The sequence below is a fragment of the Chrysochloris asiatica genome, unplaced genomic scaffold (assembly GCF_000296735.1).
Source record: "Chrysochloris asiatica unplaced genomic scaffold, ChrAsi1.0 scaffold00075, whole genome shotgun sequence".
Classification (NCBI taxonomy): domain Eukaryota; kingdom Metazoa; phylum Chordata; class Mammalia; order Afrosoricida; family Chrysochloridae; genus Chrysochloris; species Chrysochloris asiatica.
This window is the reverse complement of record NW_006408593.1, coordinates 14,165,316-14,186,670: the sequence shown is the minus strand read 5'-3', so window position 1 is coordinate 14,186,670 and position 21,355 is coordinate 14,165,316. Positions and strand designations below refer to the sequence as shown.

Genomic DNA, 21,355 nt, shown 5'->3' with positions numbered 1-21,355 from the left:
CTGCAACCTAGAAAAGTGCCCAGGTGCTAGTCACAGAGAAATGGTCAGCAGGGGAGTCTGGATGTTTACGGTTTTGATTAGTCAGAGTCACAGTGCCTAGCACCTAGTAGGCACTCAATAAATATTTAGGGCAGAATTTTTTTTTTTTAATGGGAAAATGCATTCATCTGCCCACACATCCTGAGGGCCAGAGCTCAGCACAAAAGGTGCCCCCACTACCCGCTACCCCCCACCAGTCCAAATCTCTCACCCCCCACCTACCCACCCCTGTGAAGCTGGCTCACTGAGGTCCTGTCAACAGAGCAGTGTCTGGAAGCAAGCACCTCTTTCAGCAAACAGGAAATCAGTTCTTTTGTCACCAACTTGAGAACAAAACTCTAAGAAAACTCAAGTTACCTGAGTGTAAAGGTCAAAGGGGGAGGGGAAAGGAACACTTACTGGGTGTCTCTGCCCTACCCCCAACCTATTCTGGGTCTGCTTGGGTATGATTTCCTATATGCCTGATACTCTAACTCTGGAGCCAAGGAGCTGAGAGGCTCCTCTACTGATTCGCTGTGTGACCTCAGACGGGTTACTTAACCTCTCTGTACCTTATTTTCCCTCCTGGGAAATGAAGACTATCATGATTCCCTAAGTCAATAAACATGGAGCACTGAGCACAGTGCCTGGCACCTAGAAAGCATTTAATCAATATCAACTAGTCATTATCATTGAATCTCATTTCAAACAGATAAGAAAAACTGGGCCTTAGAGATGTTCAGGAGTTTCTCAAAAATTATACAGCAAGTCAGAGGCATTCACAAGATTCTAACTCAAGTCTAAGAATGGACTCTTTGTTATTCATAAGGAAAATGATAATCTCCCTTAAACAAAGGTACTGTCCCAGGCAAGCATGTTTCGGGCTACCAGTGCAAAAGCTAAGAATGTAAGAGATAATTGGAACTACATGGAGTGTCTGGGTGAAACAACACACTTGGCTGCTAACTAAAAGGTAAGAAGTTCAAGTTTATGTAGAGGCACCTCAGAAGAAACACCTGGAGATCTACTTCCAAAAAGTCCGTTGCTGAGCACAGGTCTAATCTGACACACATGAGGTCTCCCTGAGTTGGAACCAACTGACAACAACTGGTTTGATGGTGCTGTTGTTGTTGCCGTTAAGTGCTGTCAAGTATAGTTGTTTCTCAGGAGCAGCTAGTGAGTGGATCCAGTGCCAACCAGGACGGCAGTAAACCAGATAGTTGGTGCTAAATGCTGTCAAGTCTGTTCTGACCCATGGTGGCTCTATGTACAACAGAAGGAAACACCTCCCAGTCCTGCTCCATCCTCATAGTAGCTGCTACGCTTGAGCCCTCTGTTGCTGCGCTGGTACCAGACTCCAGCCAACTGTAATGGGGCTAACACCAGCTCGGTGTCAAGATTGTTCTATTCATTTATTCATTCATTCAACACACATCTTTTTGAACCAGGCTCTGTTCTAGGCTCAAGGAATAGAGCAGAAACCTAGACAAGGTCCCAGCTTCCCAGAAGTTCATACTCCAGGAACAGGAGACAGACAGAGATGGGGAGTAAACAGGGTAAATTTCAGGTGATGATAAGGACTGGAGGAAGAGACTGGAAGAGGATAAGATACTTGTGAAAGGCTCAGTGATAAAGAAGAGCCAGGAGGATCTGGGGTTGAACACCCACAAGTACCAGGCCCTAAAGGAAAGCTGTGTGAGGCCAAGTGTTTCCGGGTGGGAGTGGAGGGAGGGTTGGATCATCCAATCATCCATTCAGAGTCTAACAGGCTATAGTTTGGGTTTACACTAAGGATGAAGCCACAGGGAATGACCTGACTCATTTGTGGGATACAAAGATTTGCAGCAGGAAAGTAGAGCCTAGCACATGGTTGGCTCTTGATAAACAGCTGTTTTTCCCATTTTCCTGTTCCTCAGGTCACTGTCTATGAAACCCTGGACAATCATGCTCCCTTTCTGAGACGCCATTTGCAAACTAGGATAGTTGACCTCTGTGCTCCTCAGCCTCCTTACCTACTGGCATCGCAAGAGGAATTTGATGAGTAGTCTGCAAAAGCTCCTCAATGTAGCCATGAATGAAAAGAGCCTGCCTCCAGGGACCTCTAGGGCCTCTCTCCTTCTGAGGCAGAAGTCATAATGGAACAGTTGCCCTCAGAACACATGCCTTTTGAGACAGTGAGTTCCTCCTCCCTAAAAATGGACAAGCAAAAACCACTTTCTCAGACACAAAATTCAAGAATCAGAAAACCCTAAGAGATCCCTTCCAAAATAGATATTTGTGGTTTGGTAACTTGCTAGGTGATCCCCAGCCCCGACAGTGGGCATTCTTAGGCTTCAGTGACCTCTAAAATCAAACATGGCCAATAAGCAGCATGCATATCATCTCTTGCCTTACTTGAGGCCTTGGAAGACATCACTAATAGATCCCAGAATTCTCTCCTGCTGAGCCAGGATGTCCCAAGTGGCCTGAGAATCTCAAGTGGGGGCCAAGTAGCCATTATCAATCACCTGAAGCTGGATGCAGACTGGAACACATTTGTCTTCCGTGGCCTGATGTCCCTAAGTTCCTTTCTGACTTTCTGTGAGGTGACGATCGTTTTTGTTTATCATCTGTCTATGAATAAGGATTAACCATGCTGCAGAAGTCCTGGTGTGGCACTTTGGATTAATGCACTGGACTGCAAGGTCGGTTTGAACTGCAAGGTTGCCAATTCAAGCTCACCAGCCGCTCCTCGGAAACCCTATACAGGGTCACTATGGGTCAGAACCGACTCAACGGCACTTCACAACAACAACATGCCATGCTACATGGCAGTGACCTGGCTAGTCAGACCATGAGATCACACGTTCCACCTCTGTGGGCCACTTGCCCTTTATTTTCTGAATCTCAGACTCTGGGTCTTCTCCAGCTAACTTTCCTCCTTTCTCGGCAGTCGCACCTCCAAACAGTCCCTGAACAGAGCCTGGGAGAGACTTACACTTGGGTGGGGGTAAACCAATCCACAGTCCTGGAAAAGCTTCTGGAAGCAGGTGCCCTGGGCTCTGACTGCTGACTGAAATAAGGACAGCAGCCGGCACGTGTGCATGCACTCACAGAATCGCCATCATAGGCCAGCACTGAGCTGGGGGATCCCAGGCCTTATCTCACAGAATCGCCATCATAGGCCAGCACTGAGCTGGGGGATCCCAGGCCTTATCTCACAGAATCACCATCATAGGCCAGCACTGAGTTGGGGGCTCCCAGGCCTTATCTCACAGAATCGCCATCTCACAGAATAGGCCAGAGATGCCTGCTATCTCCCTTTGATACATGCCAAAGTCCAGACTTGGAAAGAAAGCTACAAAGTCCTCATAGTGCCAACAGTTTGAACTCAGCTACTACAAGGAACTCTGGTGGCTCAGTGATTAAACACTCAGCTGCTGACCAAAAGGTTAGAACCCACCTAACAATCTGCTCCCATAAAGAGTCGGCCTACTCTATGGGGCAGTTCTACTCTGTCCTATAGGATCATAAATTGGAGCCGACTTGCTGGCACCCAACACCACCACCATCACTAACCTAAAGGTTGGTGGTTCAAACTCCAGCAACAGTGCCACAGAAGAAAAACCTAGTGATCTGCTTCTGTAAAGATTGTTGTTGCTGTTGTTAAGTGTCAAGTCGGTTCTGACCCACAGCAACCCTCTATAGAGTTTTCAAGGAGCAGCTGGTGAGCTTGAGCCTCTAGCCTTGCAATTCAAACCGACTTTGCAGTCCAGCGCATTAACCCACAGCACCACACCAGGACTCCCTTGCGGCCTAGCAAACCCTATGGAGCAGTTCTACTCTCTGACACATGGGCTGCCATGAGTCAGAACCAACTCGACGGCAATAGGTGGGTTGGCTGGAAGTTGCAGATGATCGTAATAGAAGTGAAATCAGAACTCAAGTCCGTTGGGACAGCCACATCGCTGGCTCTGGGGCATGTCCCTTACCCTCTGTGTGCATCTCTAAAATGGAGGGGATTGCTGTGAGAATAAATGAGAGCCGGCATACATGTGTGTGCAACTCTGGGTATTGATAGATTTCCAGGCGTACGACAGTACAGTGTACATCTCAGAACCACCTGCTGGAATCTGAGTGAAAAATTGACCACCCAGATGATAATATGTCCTAGCCTGGTCTGATGGATACAGAGCTGGGACCTCTGGCTTCACAAAGCAATGTCTTGCTGAAAAGCTGTGTGAACAGGAATTTTCAGAGAAGTTACACTACTTCACTCCTGGGTGATATTACAATATGAGTAGGGTTTCCCTCTAGTTCCATTCCTGCAGGTCTCACTGTCCAGGGCTCTAAGGATAAAACCTCAGCTCTACTGTCAGGCCCCAGGACCTCCAAAGAGTCTAAATGCAGAAAATTGCTCAAAACAGGTAGGAGAGGGAAGCTGGCAGTGAATCTCTTTGTAACAGGATCTCTGGACACCAAGCTTATCTCTCTTGTAGAACTTGGCACATTTGGCCTCATCACAGCTCCTGATAAATGATGTGCCTTTCCCTCCTTCAACTTCATCTCCACTGCAGCACAGTTTAGCACCCCATGTATCACATAAACACCCCAGGCTTCCTTTCCCTACGCAGGCAGGCTAGGGAAAGTATACTACAGTGTTCCCATTTTATAAAGGAGAAAACTGAGGCTTCTCCACCACGCCACAGATTCCCAGCCAAGAGCTGACTCCAACACAGAAGCCCTCAAAAGTACTCGCTGAACAAGCCGGGGGGTAGACTTGAGCCCCCTTTTGAACCCCAGCAATCTGCATATCTGTTGCATCTGCAAATGCTTTGGTGAGTCTAGACCTTACAGTCTTACTGGGATGAAATCCAGTACCAAAACAAGGTTGACTACACAGGCATAGAAGGGACATTGGTCCACCTAGTAAGACTGTCCAGACATGTGCAATACTATGACAGTTATTCCTTAAAGCGTGGTTCTTAACGGGGTCTCCTCATAACTTCTGGCAATGAGTTGAGTAAGGGCGTTTTTAGGGAGTATGGTAGCTCTAGAAAGCATGTGTGGGACTAGCCACAGACACTCCATGGAATGTAAACCACAAGGTCTGCTTTTCCAACCCACCAGATGCTCCTGGGGAGAAAAATAAGGCTTTCTGTTCCTGCAAAGATTTACGGCCTCAAAAACCCAATAGAGGGTGGCTGTGAGTCAGAACTAACTTGACAGCACTTAACAACAACAAAGACATTTTGAGTTGTCACAACTTGAGGGAGGAATGCAACTGGCAGAGGCTAGGGATACAAACTTTCTATAATACACAGGGCAGCATCCCCAGGGCAACAATTTATCTGACCTAAAACGTCAACAGGTAGGAAACTGTGGTGTCTAGGCAAAGAAGTGGTTCCCATTCATCCCAGCCACACTGTTGGACAACTGCCAATGTCAAAACATCATAGTCCAAGGAAAAACAAAGCCAAAATCAATATGCTGGATGCAAACCCCATGGTCGATAAAGGCTGAGGGTCTGTGGCTGGTCCTACACATGCTTTCTGAAAGAAGAGTTCTCATCCCCATGGGCCCAACAGTTTCTCTTCCTGCAGAAGGATGTGGTAGCCACTTTAAACAACAGAGAATTCCTGGGTGATAATAAATGGTTAGCATGCTACTCTGCTAACAAAAAGACTCAAACCCACCCAGGAGGGCCTCAGAATAAAGTTCTGGCAATCCACTTCTGAAAAATCTGCCACTGAAAACCCTATAGAAGGCAGTTCTACTCGGACCCTGCAGTGCAGTGAATTGTTTCATGTCTCTTCTAGCCATGTCCCACCACATGACTTTTTCCTGATGGGTCTGGGTAACAGAAGGAAGATGCTGACAGATTATATGATGCAGTTGTGAGTGATTATTAACAGGGTTAATTGGGGCAACGTCTGATCATCCATGTCTGATTTCAGTAATAGAATGGAAAATCTCACTACCACCTGAAGAAAGTCGTTTGGTGGGAGTTACAAAGACTGTGGCTAGAAGAGACCCATGACCCGCCACAGACATCGATGGGGTCACGATGAGTCAGAGCTGACTTGACAGCAACTGGTTTACCTTTGGGTCTGTACAGTACTCCTTGGTACCCAGGCTGGCGGAAGTTGTTATGAACAACCTCGAAGCAGACCCTCCCATACCTTGAGCCTCTGGCAATGACGACCAGCTCTCTGCATCACTCTGCAGTCCCAAAGTCGGGAGGCAGTACAGTACTAATAATGAGGGATTAGTTGGCAGTGGATATTTAAGAACCTACTAAAGACTTATTTAAGGAGCTCTGGTAGCGTAGTGGTTACAAATCAGGCTGCTAACCTGAAGGTCGGCAGTTTGAAACTACCAGCGGTTCCGCGGGAGAAACATCAGGCATTCTGCTCCCGTAAAGATTTACAACCTCGGAAACCCTGTGCAGGGTCACTATGAGTCGGAACCGACTCCATGGTACTTATTTGAGTCCTGGTGTGCCGCTGTGGGTTCATGCGCCACACTGCAAAACCTTTTGAACTGCAAGGTCGGCAGTTCAAGCTTACCAGCTGCTCTTTGGAAACATTATACAGGGTTGCTATGGGTCGGAATTGACACGAGGGAACACAACAACAACAACAACAACAAAGGCTTATCTGGAGTCCTGGTATGGCGCTGTAGAATAAGCACTGGACGCTAACCACTAGGTCGGTGGTTCAAACCCACCAGCTGCTCCTTGGAAACCCTATACAAGGTCGCTATGAGTTGGAGTCGACTCAACAACGGCACTTAGGAACAACTGGCCTGTTTAAGCAGCCACCTTATGAACTGGGTGCCTGAACATACTGTCAACAGACTTTCCTTCATTTGACCCTAATAGTGCCTAACAGATGAAGTCACAGGTTCTGAGGGATCGAGGACTGAGCAGAGGGCAGACTTGCATGGCTGGAGGTAGAAGCACCTGATTTCCACTGATGGAGATACCTGTGCTCTTTTCTAAAATCCTGCTTTTACAGGGATCCCTGAAGTCATGTCCTCTGTGTCTGATTTCCAGCTAAGGAAAGCCAAACTCATTCACAACAAGGTCATGGCCCCAAGGAGATCCATTATGGCATTGGTCTGATGGGGGCCTGGGCACCACCTCACAGATTCAGGGTGTAAAAGCCATGGACAAGCTGCTCTTCAGAGTTAGGGAAGCAGCTCCCTGCTGTCATTTCACGGCTCTGATCATGAAGTGTCGCATGTCACCAGCCTTCAGGAAAATGGCCTCTAAGGCCAATAAGAATAGCCCAGGAGCCCAGCTTTCCTCCCAAGTGACCCAAAGAAGCTACTGGATGAGGTTCTAGCCCAATGTATGCCCACGGGTCAGCTTCCTTCCCCACATGGACATCACAGGTTGTATGAGTTATGTACTACAGGCTGCCATGGTTCATAGTAAACACTCCACCTATGACAGCTGCTGCCTTCCCGTTACTGGGAAGTCCTGGTGTGGCAGGCACTGCAGGTTAATGCGCTGGGCTGCAAAGTTGGTTTGAATGGCAAGGTCGGTGGTTCATGCTCACTAGCCACTCCTTGGAAACCCTATAGAGGGTCGCTATGAGTCAGAACTGACTCAACAGCACTACCACCACCACCACAGTTATTTTTATTAGTTCACTTTATTCTAAGAAAATTATCAGAGATGTACTCAGAGCTTTCATCACAAAGTCACCTTAATAGTGTTCACTGGGGGAAAACAAAAAAACAAACAAAAAAAAACACTATAAAGCTAATCACAGGATTAATTAGATAATGACAGGACCCATGTAAAACAGTGGGATACACACCAGCTAAATACTATACAAGACTACAGAGTCGCAAAGCAAAATGTTACCACATATTGTCAGCACGTCGCATATTGCCCGAGTCTAAAAAAGGAGACAGAAGTCATGTCCTCCAGAAGGCTTGTTGTTGTTGTTGTTAAATGCTGTCAAGTCAGTTCTGACTCGTAGTGACCCTGTATAGGGATTCCGAAGAGTGACTGGTGCATTTGAACCGCTGACCTTGTGGCTCAAACTGACCTTGCAGTCCAGCAGCACCACACCAGGACTCCTGTGGGGGTAGCAATTTGCTGGGGGAAAAAATCCTGATGCAAACATACTATCTAATCTATAAAATGTCCATGTTTGTTGGTTTGTTTTCCGGAAATATTTCCAAATACTTCCCACTCAATGGCAGTGGCCCTCAGAAAGAGGCCTGGTGTGTTTATCCACTGGCTTCCTGGAAGGCCCCTAGGGAAACAGCATCTATTCCAATTACTTACAAAATTGACTCCAGAAGTTATCTTTAGGGGAATGGAGATTGCAGGTAACTTTGCTTTCTCCTTTTATTTATTCATAATTTCCAATTTTTTTTTTTTAATAAGAAAAAAAAAACTGGTCTATGTGGGAATTGAATGCAGCTCAGGATCAGGATCTGGGCTGAATCCCCCACCAGGTCGGTGACCACCTCACCGAGCCTCCATTTCCCTCAGGTGCTTGTAATTCTCATTTGAACTAAGCAACACTGTAGGCAGCGAAGTGTTAGCTCTCTACCAAACCTGCTTACCCAAAGACTACAACAGCTTCCTTTACCGGTGGTAGTCCCACTGACATTTCTATAAGGGCAGTTCAGGCAGGCCTCCTCAGCTTTCAGTTACCCCACACTCCCTTCCTAAAGTGTCTCTCCAGGATTCGGTCCTTTCTGACCTAGCTGCTGCATGATGGTATCCAGCAATACATGAGGGCACTGACGATGTGCAGCAGGAGGAAGATGGGACAGTCTGCTTCCAGGAAGATTGACAGCCTTGAACCCGATAGGGCAATTCTACTCTGTCCTCCAGGGTCACTATGAGGCAGAATCAACTCAGCAGAAGTGCGTTTAGTTTGGAGGGTTGTTTGTTTTGTTTTGGGGTTTTTGGCACTTAACAACCACAATGATGTTTAATTTCATGTATGAGTGTGAATCAAAGAGTATTGCTCAAAACTGATAGAAACCTTTATGAAACAAAAATATCAAAATGTGACGCTCATGTTTTCCATCTAGGTCTGTACGCTTTTGAAGGCAGTGTTTCAATCTCATCTCTCTCTCCCTCCCTCCAAGAACTCTTTGCTCTTCGATTTAGACCATGTCAAAGCAGTAGTTTTGTCATCTGGAGGTGTTTTTTTGATGATGCATAAATCAGGAACTTGTCCACCTTCACCCCTCTCCCCGCAGCCTTCCTCCATCTCCAATCTGTAACAATGACTGTTGGGGTTTTTTGGTGACAGTCCAACTCATGATAAGAAGTTCATTTTATATGAAATTAATTACAGGTGTCTGTGTGTGCATGTGTCTATTCATACATACAGTGGTCCCTTGGTATCCATGATAAGTTCATTTTATACACAATTACAGGTGTTTGTGTGTGCATGTGTCTATACATACATACAGTGGTCCCTTGGTATCCATGATAAGAAGTTCATTTTATACACAATTAATTACAGGTGTCTGTGTGTGCACGTGTGTATACATACGTACAGCGGTCCCTTGGTATCCATGGGGAATTGGTTCAAAGACCCCCATGGATACCAAAATCCATGAATGTTCAAGTTCCTTATATAAAATGGTGTAGTTTTGCATACAATTTTATATCATCTCTAGGTAACTTGTAATACCTGTTGCTGGTAAGTGCTGATGAGTTGGTTCCAACCCACAGGGATCCTGTATAGGGTTTCCAAGGAGCAGATGGTGACCTTGAACCACTGATCTTGTGGTTCAAACTGACTTTGCAGCCCAGCGCATTAACCCACAGCACCACACCAGGACTCCACACGTGTCAATGCAATGTAAACAACACTTGACACTCCTCAACCTTTGAGGAATTGTTTCAACCACTTAATTATCTTTTTTTTCCCTTCCCCAGTATTTTCTATATGTGGCTGGTTGAATCCAAGGATGTGGAACCCAGGGACTATTGTTGTTGTTGTTGTTGTTAAGTGCCATCGAGTCGGTTCCGACCCATAGCGACCCTGTACAGGGTTTCCGAGGGTGTAAATCCTTACGGGAGTAGAAAGCCTCATCTTTCTCCCGCAGAGCAGCTGGTAGTTTCAAACCGCTGACCTTAAGGTTCACAGCCCGATTCGTAACCACTACGCTACACATGTGAAAATGTTATACATTGTTGGTAAGTGCAGCCAAGTCAGTTCTGACTCATAGCAACCTACATAAGGTTTCCAAGGACCAGCTGGTGAAGTCAGTTCTGACTCATAGCAACCTACATAAGGTTTCCAAGGACCAACTGGTGGGTTTGAACTACCAATCTTGTGGTTAGCAGTCTAGTGCTTATCCTACAGTGCCACATTAGGACTCCAGCAAATGTAATTAGACACACACACACATATGGTGATTCCCTTCCTATGTAAAAAAACTCTCATATTTTTTATTCAATCGGTTTTTAATGCTGGTCATAACTAACTCAATTGATTTTATGACCTGTGGTTTACATATAGCCTGCATGTCTATGACTTGGTTTTTCAAACATTTTCTGGAACATATTACTTAGAACCATATAAAACTGATAATACTCAAAGGGCAAAAGCAGCCATTTCATATGGTTCAGCGTAGTGATTATGTATAAACCAAACTAGGGGGTTGACCCACCCAATCTAAACCTTACTTCATTTTAAAACTGGGCAAACTATAAATGGTGGCCTGGGGTGGCACTGTAGGACAAGCACTGGACTGTCAACCACAAGGTCGGCATTCAAACCCACCAGCCACTCCTCGGGAACCCACCTGACAACATACAACAAGAACAAGACTATAGATGCATATTACTATTGTGTAAAAGGAAAATGACACCTGAATTGGGTTAATTACTTACAGTCACTCTGAATCACAACTGTTAGATGGGAAGAACAATGACAAAGTCACAGGGATGCCGTGAGACTGAATGAGCTCACGTATTGTTAAAGAGCTTTACAAACCATACAGCAATTTAAAAAAAAATTTTCTAAATTAAATATTATGCCAGTTTCCCCCACAAAATAAGATGTCAAAGCAACAGCCAACATCTGTTGAGAGCTTCTTTTATGCAGTGCAGATCCATTTAATCCTCCACAACAACCTTAGGAGGTAGGTGTTCTTGTTTTCATTTCACACATGAGGACAAGTGAGCTGACCTAAGGTGACACAGTTAGGAGGGAGAAGAGTCACTGGGCAGTAACCTCCCTCCATACACAGCCATCTCCCCTAGGTCTCCGTCTCCTACCTGGGAAGCAAGCTCACCAGCACAGCCCACTCTCAGTGGAAGAGGAAGAACTCCCATGACATGTGACCTCTCATCCACTCCCCGTGTGGGATCACCTTGCTGTCCTGTCAGCACTGACTTGCCCAGTCTCCCCGCTCCCACAATTAGAGCCAAGGATTATGTCTTTAAACTTTTGGTTAGAGGCTTAAAATAATTTCTCTTGGCCCAAGATAAACTGTGTACCCACACAGAGATGGGAGGTGGTCAAGCTGGAGCTGGTCACGTCACAAGATAAAGGGAAATGCTCCACTCACCATGAGGATCCACTGTTTAAAAGGACCCCCACACCCATGGCTAGGACCACACTAGTCACATCCCCCTGGTCATTTAACCCGTATTATTTCAACTGTACACACATGGTAAAGAAAATATATATATAAACTGTGCTATCAGAAAAGTCCAGACTGATCTATAGTCCAGTCAACATTATAAATTTTAATACGTACATATACACCCACATATATACACTGTTGCTACTATGCTAGGTGTGGTTGAGTCAGTTCTGACTCACAAGGATCCTATGCACAACAAAACAAAACAATGTCCCATCCTAGGCCATCCTAACAATGGCTGTTGTTTGAGCCCATTGTTGCTGCCCCCATGTCAGTCCATCTTGTTGAGGGTCTTCCTCGTTTTGACTGACCATCCACTTCACCAAGGATGATAGCCTTTTCCAAGGACTGGTCCTTCCTGACAACATGTCCAAAGTCCAAGAGATGAAGTCTCACCACCTAAAGGATTGCTTCTAAATGAGCAATCCGCCATACTTCCTCCAAAACAGATTTATTTATGTTAACATGATATAAACACACATATACGTATATACACGCATATATACATACACAGGTGGTCCTAGGCTTATGAGGTAGTCAATTTACAACAAATTGCACTTACAACCAGCTGTTTGGGGGGGTAGTTCTTGGTACGTCTTATGTTAGTGATGTGTACTGCATATAGTGTCTAGTGTATAATTTGCTGTTTTCATTCTCAGATGTTTATTTTGCATATACTTTAACATTACAATTTATAAAGATATTAAATACAGATATTAAAAAATAAGTATAATACAGATATTTTTAAAAAGTATGAAAACTATAGCATAAACTTATATTTTACTGTTCTTTGAAAATGATATCCCAAATACAGTGTTACAGGGGGAAAAAAACAACACACTATCTACCATGGACTGGAGTCCTGGTATGGCGCTGTGGGCTAATGTGTCAGACTGCAAAGTCCTTTGAACTGCAAGGTCAGTGGTTCAAGCTCACCAGCTGCTCCTTTGGAAACTGTATATAGGGTCGCTATGGGTCAGAATCGACTCAATGGCACTTCACAACACCACCATGGACTGGTTTAGGAACTTATGGAGTCATGCTAATTTTTTTTATAATTTCTCTAAAATGCTAAAAATAAATTACTTACATTATTTTATCTAAGTGATAATTATTAAATATAAAAGAATGGATACTAAAAATAAATATACATTTAAGTAGGAATTGACTTATAATGCAGTCACTGGTACAGAATCTGGACTTTAAGTTAGGGACTATCTGTATTTATTGACACATATGTACATATGTGTATGTGCATGTATACATAAGTACTATTTGTATATACTGATACATATGTGAACAGACACGTGTACATATGTGTATGTGTGTATACATATGTACTATCTGTGTATATACTGATACATGTGTACACAGACACATATGTACATATATGCACGTGTGTGTATACATATGTACTATCTGTATATATTGATACATGTATACACAGACACAGATATCATGGGTAACAAGAGATTTCTGTAGCACAATTCAGAAGATTCACAACTATAGATGCTATGAGACTTTCTGCTCCCTCAAAGACTTACAAGTTCAGAAACCATATATTGGGTTGTTAATGAGTCCAAACTGACTCAGCACTTAACATTAATCCAAATGGACTCCACAACACTTAACACCAACAAGCACATTAATTATGACCTTTGCGGTAACTTTAGGTTCTAACTCTTGAGAAAACGGAATATACTATGTAATACATTTTTCTGATATGTCTACATCCATTGACAAGGAGCTTTAACACAGTGTAATCTCTCTCACTTGATCTATCCAATGACCCTATGGAAGAGGTACTACGATGATACTACTTTAGAGAGGAGAACACCAATGTCCAGGAAGGTAAGGCACCTGCCCAAGGCCGTATAACTAGCAGGTTCTATGCTCTCTGTGAAAGTCTCTATGCTCTGTTCAGTGGTTCTGATTTATCTCTGAGCTTCTAGGGAACAAAGGCTACATCAAAATGATTGAAAAAATATAGTCGCAACACAAATGAGAACAAAAAACTAATTTTTTTAATTTCCAAAGCATGTGAAAAAATCAATAACAAAGAAAAAATTATTTTTCATTTTTTAAAATGGGCAAAGAAAATAAACCAGGAATTAATCCAAAAAAGAAGAAATACAAATGGTCCAAATCTAGGAAAAGAGTCTTAACTCAATAAAAGACATACCTAAAAATAAGAGGATACAAGTTTTCACCTCTCAGACTAGTAGAAACTTAAAAATGTAACAATCCTCAAACCAAAGGGCATGGAGGCAGACATTCTCAAAACCTGGGGGCGTAAGCACAAACAAACAGGGGCCTTGTCTCTGGAGGACAAAGAACACCAGCTATGGATATTTTCAGTGTGTACATCCTTTACTCCAGCAATCCTCAAACTAGAAATTTACCCTACTGATACTCTTGAGAAAGTTCTAAGAAACATGTACCAAAAGCATTCTCTGAAGTATGGTTTGTAACAGCAGATAAAGTATAAGTGAATTTACATACTGGAATATTGGAACGTTATTTAAAAGACTCAGAGATATAGGTACAGAGTTGTAAAAATCTCCAAGGTAATGGAGAAATTTTAAAGGCTAGATACAGAGTAATATATGTACATTATCCACTGGCAATGTGTATATTACCTGTTGCTGTCAAGTCAATTAGGAGTCACAGCACTCCTGTAAGGTAGAGTACAGTTGTACCATAGGGATTCCACAGCTTACAGAAGCAGACATCTTTCTCCCATGGAATAGCTGGTGGAGTCTAACAGCCAGCCACTGGGTTAGCAGCCGAGTGCTTTACATTGTGCAACGAGGGCTACTATGTGTATATTGTTGTTGTTATGTGCCATGGAGTTGGTTCCAACTCACAGTTTCCGAGGCTGTAATTCTTTACAGGCGCAGAACGCCTCATCTTTTTCCCATGCTACAGCTGGTAGTTTCAAATTGCTGACTGTGAAATTAGCAGCACGATTTGCAACCACTATGTATATTACAGTCCCTTTAATGTAAAAGGAGTTCTGGTAGCACAGCGGTTATGAATTGGGCTGCTAATCTCACTGTCAGCAGTTCGAAACTACCAGCTGTTCCGTGGGTGAAAGATGAGACTTTCTGTTCCCGTAAAGATTTACAGCCTCAGAAACCCTATGCAGGGTTGCTGTGAGTTGGAATCAACTCCATGGCACACAACAACAACATTGTAAAAGATGACTATGTCTGTATACATAATATAGAAAACTTCCTCCACCGCCTCCCCCCACCCCCAGGAAACTGAATTCTATCTACAGTGGTTATCTTTGAAGACAAGAGCTGATACTTTTCATTTGATACTTCTTGATACTTTGGAAACGTATGCACAATTTTAAATCATAGATTTGTTTTAGCCTGGGCTTCTGGGGCTATTTCCAAGGGTCTGTGAAACTGCAGATATTGTAGATAACACTGCATACAAGGAGGGCTTCAAAAAGTTCATGGAAATTTTTAAATCAACAGATACTGGAATTTTTCCATAAATTCTCTGAACCTCCCTCATACATATACATTTTCTTTAGGGAGAGGATTCTTTCCTTTTATACATACTGCAAGGGTCTTAACACATCCCAAAAAGCTCAGAACTACAATGTTACAGATTCCATATTGGGGCTAAATTTTAATATCTACTCAGTTTGTTGTTGTTAAGTGCCTTCAAGTTGGTTCTGATTCACAGTAATCCTGTATAGGGCTTCCAAGGAGTGACTGATAGGTTTGAACCACTGACCCTGTGGTTAGCAATCCAGTGCTTATCCTACAGTCCCACACTGGGCCAGGTCCTGGCACAGGTCCGCAGAAAAACACCACCCGGTTCCTGCTCTGGAGAAGCAGGTCATTTCTGGGATAATACCCACATTGTTTGCTCAAGTCTCCAAAATAGCTTCCCTCTAACAAGAAGAAGGAAAAGTGGAACTGAAAATTGTTTGCATATTAGACCTTCTGTGGGAGCTGACACTACTTAGTTTTCAAAATGTACCCCTTGCCTGGGCTTTTACATGGCATGGAAATTCTGAGACAATAGGATGACTGCAGCTATTGCTAATAAGGAAGTAATAAATTTCCTACAGCTCCTGTCCTCTGAGGAGTCACCAGAAGACTTTCTAGAAAGCCATCTGAGGTAGTGACAAAATCTGTGGACTCCTCTGGTCTAAGAGATGTGCCACCTACCTCTCCAGGGTTCTTTACTGAGGGACTTTCTGGGCCCTTCCCATCACCAGTTCCCTTCCCCCCACCCCCACCCCACTTCTTTGACAAATAATCCATGCCAGTCCTTTTCTGAAGGGGAACAGGGATATCCCACTCAAGGCCTAATCACAACTCTGAGTGATTTTAATACTGCCTCTTCCCTCCACCCACCTAGATGATCCAGTATGCCAGCCTGCCTGCCCTTCTACCCCCCTACCCCTACCCCCATCCCCACCACCCTCAGTACACCATTAGTGACCATCCAATCAACTGAGACTCGTGGCAACCCATGTATGCCAGGGTAGAACTACCGCCACAGGGTTTTGTTCAGGGCAGATTGGTCAGAAAGCGATCGCCATGCCTTCCTTTCTCCCCAGGTGACTCTGGGTGGTCTCAGTCCTCCAACCTCTTGGTTAATAATGGAGTATGTGAACAATGGTACCACCCAGGAACCCATATCCCTGCACCCAGTAGTCTCCAAACTTAAGTAACTTGTCACTTTTACAGTCATAACCACATCACACTCATATAATGATTTACTCCATTTTTTCTTCAGATCAACTTTTTATTCATTCAATTTAAATGTTTTTATTTACCGTGACCCCACATCCAGCCTTATTACCTCTAAAATAAAGGGCTTGATATGCAACTTACAATTGTTTTTACTAATATCTGGAAAAACGACTCTTAACATATATACATGTATATGTATATGTAAGGAGCTCTGGTAACGTAGTGGTTACAAATCGGGCTGCAAACCTCAAAGTCAGCAGTTCAAAACTACCAACTGTTCCATGAGAGAAAGATGAGACTTTCTGCTCCTGTAAAGATTTACAGCCTCAGAGACTCTGTGCAGGGTCACTATGAGTAGGAACCAACTCCACCGCGTACAACAACAACATATGTATATTTGTGTGACTCTTAAGTTCATCTGGCATGCCCCAGGGTTATCCTGTAGCATTCTTTTGAGATACACTGCCAAGGGAAAAAGGAGCTCTGGTTGCATCGTGGTTACAAATAGGGCTGCTAAATTCAAAGTCAGCAGTTCGAAACTACCAGCTATTCTGCGGAAGAAAGACATACAGGGTCTCTATGAGTCAGAACTGACTCCACAGCACATAACCACTACCACCACTGCCATGGGAAACACTTGATATTTGTTATACTAATTGAAGCCACGCTTCTTCTCCCCAAATAATAGCAGTAGCCAACTAGAAACTGACCAGTGCTTTAGACTGGAGGGGTCCCAGTATGGAGCATTTCCCTCTTGTATCTTAGCTGATCCTCCCAACCACCCAATGAAGCAGGAAGTATTAGTCCTGTTTTTCAGATAAAGAAATGAGGAGTCACAGAGGTTAAATGACTTGCTCACATTTATGCAGCTAATAAGCGGCAGAGTCTTTCCATTGCGAACTTCGTTCTCACTCCACTAAGGCAGGCTTGCACACTCAGGCTCCCAAAGAATCATGAGCAAGCAGGAAAAAGGATGCCTGGGTCATCCATGTTGCAAACGGAGTAGATCCCAGAGGTTTTAGGATGCCAAACCCAAACCACTGCCAGCAAGGTGATTCCGACTCACAGTGCCCCTCTAGGGCAGAGTATAATTGCCCCACATCTTGTTTCCATGACTGTAAACCTTAACAGAAGCCAAATGCTGTATCTTTCTCCCATAGAGTGGCCGATGCATTGGAACCACCGACCTGGACGTTAGCAGCAAGGCAACGGAACCACTTCATCACTTCCTATTTCGGATGAAGAGAAGAACACAAAACACCTCTGCTCATGGAGGTTCAGCTCAGGCCCTTGCCATCAAAGTCCATAACCTCACCTCATCTGCATCCTGCAAAACCACTCCCTAGAAAATAATGGCTTTTTACACACGGGTCAGGGCAGTGGAGACATCAGACCTGCTGGCCATGTGCAAGTTATGAATCTTTGGTAAGTTCTGGGCCTTTGTTTCTCTAAGATAAAATGGTTATATGAACAGTACCCCTCCCTTAGTATTTCTGAAACAGTCAAATTAGATAACATATTAAAGTCCTTGGCACAGTGCCCACCACATATAATGTTACCTATTAATTATAATATTATCAGCACCATTATGTTAGAAGGGAAATACACAGAAAAGTGCCTCTTACCCTGCCATTTGGTCACTTAAAATAATTCCCTCGGCTGAGAAGTGAATGAACTAAGCCGTGATTACTGCTGATATGCTGCCTAAACACAGGCCTGCCATCATTCAGCGACTCAGTCTCAGCCTCAACCCCAAGCAAAAATTACTTTTAGGAGCTAAATAACCTCTTTGCTAACCGAAATTGCTCACTTGGGAGCCAGAATTCTCTCTGCTTAGGAAAGCTTAGGTTTTGCATGGTTATCTTTATCATGGGGCTGAACTTAAAGTGAGCTCAAACTCACAGTCTACCCATAAGCCAATTTGTTCTGTTTTCTTAAAACTGTCTGCAAACAAAATACGATCGTTTGGTTTTTCCATTGTTGTTCTGAAGCAAAACAGAAATGCTTAGAGATCACCCACATGAGAATGTCACAAGTAGTTTAAAGAAAGTCACAATATTTTTTGTACTCTGGATAAAGCAGGTAGTAGGTTACCAGGCTTAAGGATTTGCTAGAATAAATAATAAACACAAACAGCTATTACGCAATAGAAAACAAAGAAAAAAGCCCATCTGAAACCTTACTACTACAACAAAACAGCTATCTTCAAGAGCTTCTCTTCATTTTTCATATTAAAAGAAGCCTACTGTCAAGCTGATTTCTTAAAGGACTCTGTCAGGACAACATTTCTCAAAGAGGCAGAAGAAAAATGCTTGGTCACATTGCTTAAAATGTACACATAAACCAAAAACTAGTGTGCAAAATGCTACAAGAATGGGTAGAGTCAGACACTGCAATCAGCAAAATCCTCATGTTGGAATCATTTCTGACTGTCCTTCCTGTCTTGGAGAAGGAGATGCCAGGTTCAAAAATTGCTTTTCCGGGCCCACTAAGCACCAAGCCTCCTGGCATTTCGGCTTTCCTGCATCCACACCCGTCCTCATTAATGCCCAAGCAGAGCTGAATCTTTTCCATGTCTTGATCATTTTTGTAACCTGCTACATTTGACTCCATGTTCACACACAGACATAATGCACACCCACACACATTATTCAAGTCTCATAAAATCAGTCATATTTTAGGTGGGTAGTCAAGTACTTTAGCCCAAGTTTCCTAAACACACAAACTTCAGAAATCACTAAACAAGGATTCGATTATGGGAAACTCAATATACACCCCTAGCTTCAGGAACACACAATAAGATAGGATTGTGCCGATGGTTAAAAGAGCAAAATGAAAACAGGGTGGTATCCAAATAGCACCAAAGAAATACAAAACACAGTCAAGAGACCCAGGTTCCAGTGCTAGTTAGTTCCTCTCTATTAGCCAGGCAGCCTTAGCATAGTGGTTATGAATCAGGCTGCTAACCTCAAGATCGACTATTCAAAACTACCAGCTGTTCCACTGGAAAAAGATGAGGCTTTCTGCTCCCATAAAGATTTGCAGCCTCAGAAGGTCACTATGCGTCAGAACTGACGCTACAGTATTTAACAACAACAACAACAACTTGAGCCCTCATGGTCCTTTCTGGATCTCAAATACTGTCATCTAAAGAAATAAGGGGTTTGAACTATCTTGAACGTCCAACTCAAAAATGCTGACTCTCTGAAACAGCCAATATCGAAAAGAACGACCAACTGAATTTTGAAGACACTTCTTCAGAGAGCCTTTTAGATTTCTATTTTGTAATATATCCAAAACTGAGAAATGTAAGAGGATCTTCTTGAGTTTCTAAAGAACAAATTCTAGAGGAAGGAAATATCTGAGCATGGTACAAGTGCAGAGTAGCAATATGTTGATGTAATATAAGGAAGAGTTAGGCAAGAAATAAATTTACCCAAGAAACTTTTTGCTGATTCTAAGCACAGCAAGCAATCACTAAGTGGAGGGTGGGTTGGAGAGATAGGAAAAGAAAGGGGAAGCAAAAATAGCTATCTATTGTTGTTGTTAGTGTCCTAGAGTTAGTTAGGACTCATAATGACCTTCTATAGGGTTTCTGAGGAGCGGCTTGTTGGTTTCAGCCACAAAGTTGGCAGTTCAAACCCACCGGCTATTCCTCAGAAACCCTATACAGGGTCACTATGAGTAGGAACCGTACTTCACAACATGTATATATAAACACACAATGGAGCTCCAAAAAGTTCACGGAAAAATAGATTTAAAAGATAATGGAATTCTTCCATGAACAATTTGAAGCTCCCTCATGTATACACAACACATACACACACACACACTAAATTAAACTAAAAATAAATGAAGCTCAAATATTTCATTCAGGTAAACTTTGGGACAAAAGATCTTCAATTGAGGTCATACTCTCTTTCTCTCTCTCTCTCTGGTCTCATAAACTGTAATCTACCAAGTTCCTTAGAGGGACGGGAGAAGATATAATGATACTCCCATTTGGACACTCTTTCATGATCACAAAGTTTCTTCAGACATTTACCGGTGGAAGCTGCCCAAACAACTTTATCAGGCAGGTGGTATTACACCCATTCTACAGATCCTGTTAACTGAGAGGGCAGAAGACTGAAAGACCAGGCCTCCTCTAGTATTCTCCCCAGAAGGTCCACCGCCTTCCAGGCCCTGGGGGAGACACCTCTGAGCCTGCTGGGAAAGCTGGGACCCTTTGAGGGTTACCGCAGCCCCCAGGCTCCAGCTCCCTTCTGGTCCAGCCTGCTAGGCTGCTTTGCTTCCCCGTGGCTAGTGGTTGTGTTCTCAGACAGACAATCCTGTATTTGTGCTTGCAAAGTTTTCCCTGAATCCAGGTTCCAACCCTGGCCAACAACTCACTTCCTGGGTTTCACACATCATCTCCTCAGAACCGGTGTCTCTCAAACAACGAGATTTTCATTAGCAGAGCGGGCAGCAGGCCCATCACGGGACCACTTTCCCTGAGGTCAGCCACCCTTACAGGCTCCCCAAAGTCTGAGAGGGCAGACCAGCTTCACTGGGTGCTGGTCATCTTTCACTTCTCAGTTCCCCATCTGTGAAATGGGAACCCCACCACCACCCAGCTGCCCTGCCCTCCCCCAAACACACACACACCCCCATGGGAATGCCGTGACGGGAAAACGAAGCTTTCAGAAAGACTGGTCACGCCAGGCACCGCAGTATCTGAAAAGCGAAGCGAGAAAACAGGGCGGTGGGAGGCCGGTCACTGCCCCCAAAGCACGAATTAAACGCCCAGGGAAGGCAACCCAGACGTGTGCCCGGCCAGAAAGCATGCCGGCCATGGCCACCTCTCCTGGGCGGGGGGCCTGCCCCCGAAGCACTGTCCTCCGCCCGGAGGCCCCGCGCCTCGCCCTGCAGTCCGGCCTCCCGGGCCCTGCAGGCCGGGTCGGAGGTCGGCAGCGGCCCGGCCAGGCCAGCCCCGCGCCGCGTCCCCAGCC

The 21,355-nt window shown here is 44.2% G+C and overlaps 1 protein-coding gene across 1 annotated transcript in view; it reads right to left on the bottom strand.

Moving 5' to 3' along the window:
* Nucleotides 1-21,199, bottom strand: part of PTPRJ (protein tyrosine phosphatase, receptor type, J) — a 198,864-nt gene extending 177,665 nt beyond the window's left edge. The window contains exon 1 of the mRNA XM_006865134.1: nucleotides 21,073-21,199. Coding sequence (XP_006865196.1) covers nucleotides 21,073-21,199 — 127 coding nt within the window. The remainder of the gene's footprint in view (nucleotides 1-21,072) is intronic.
* Nucleotides 21,200-21,355: the final 156 nt, after the last annotated feature.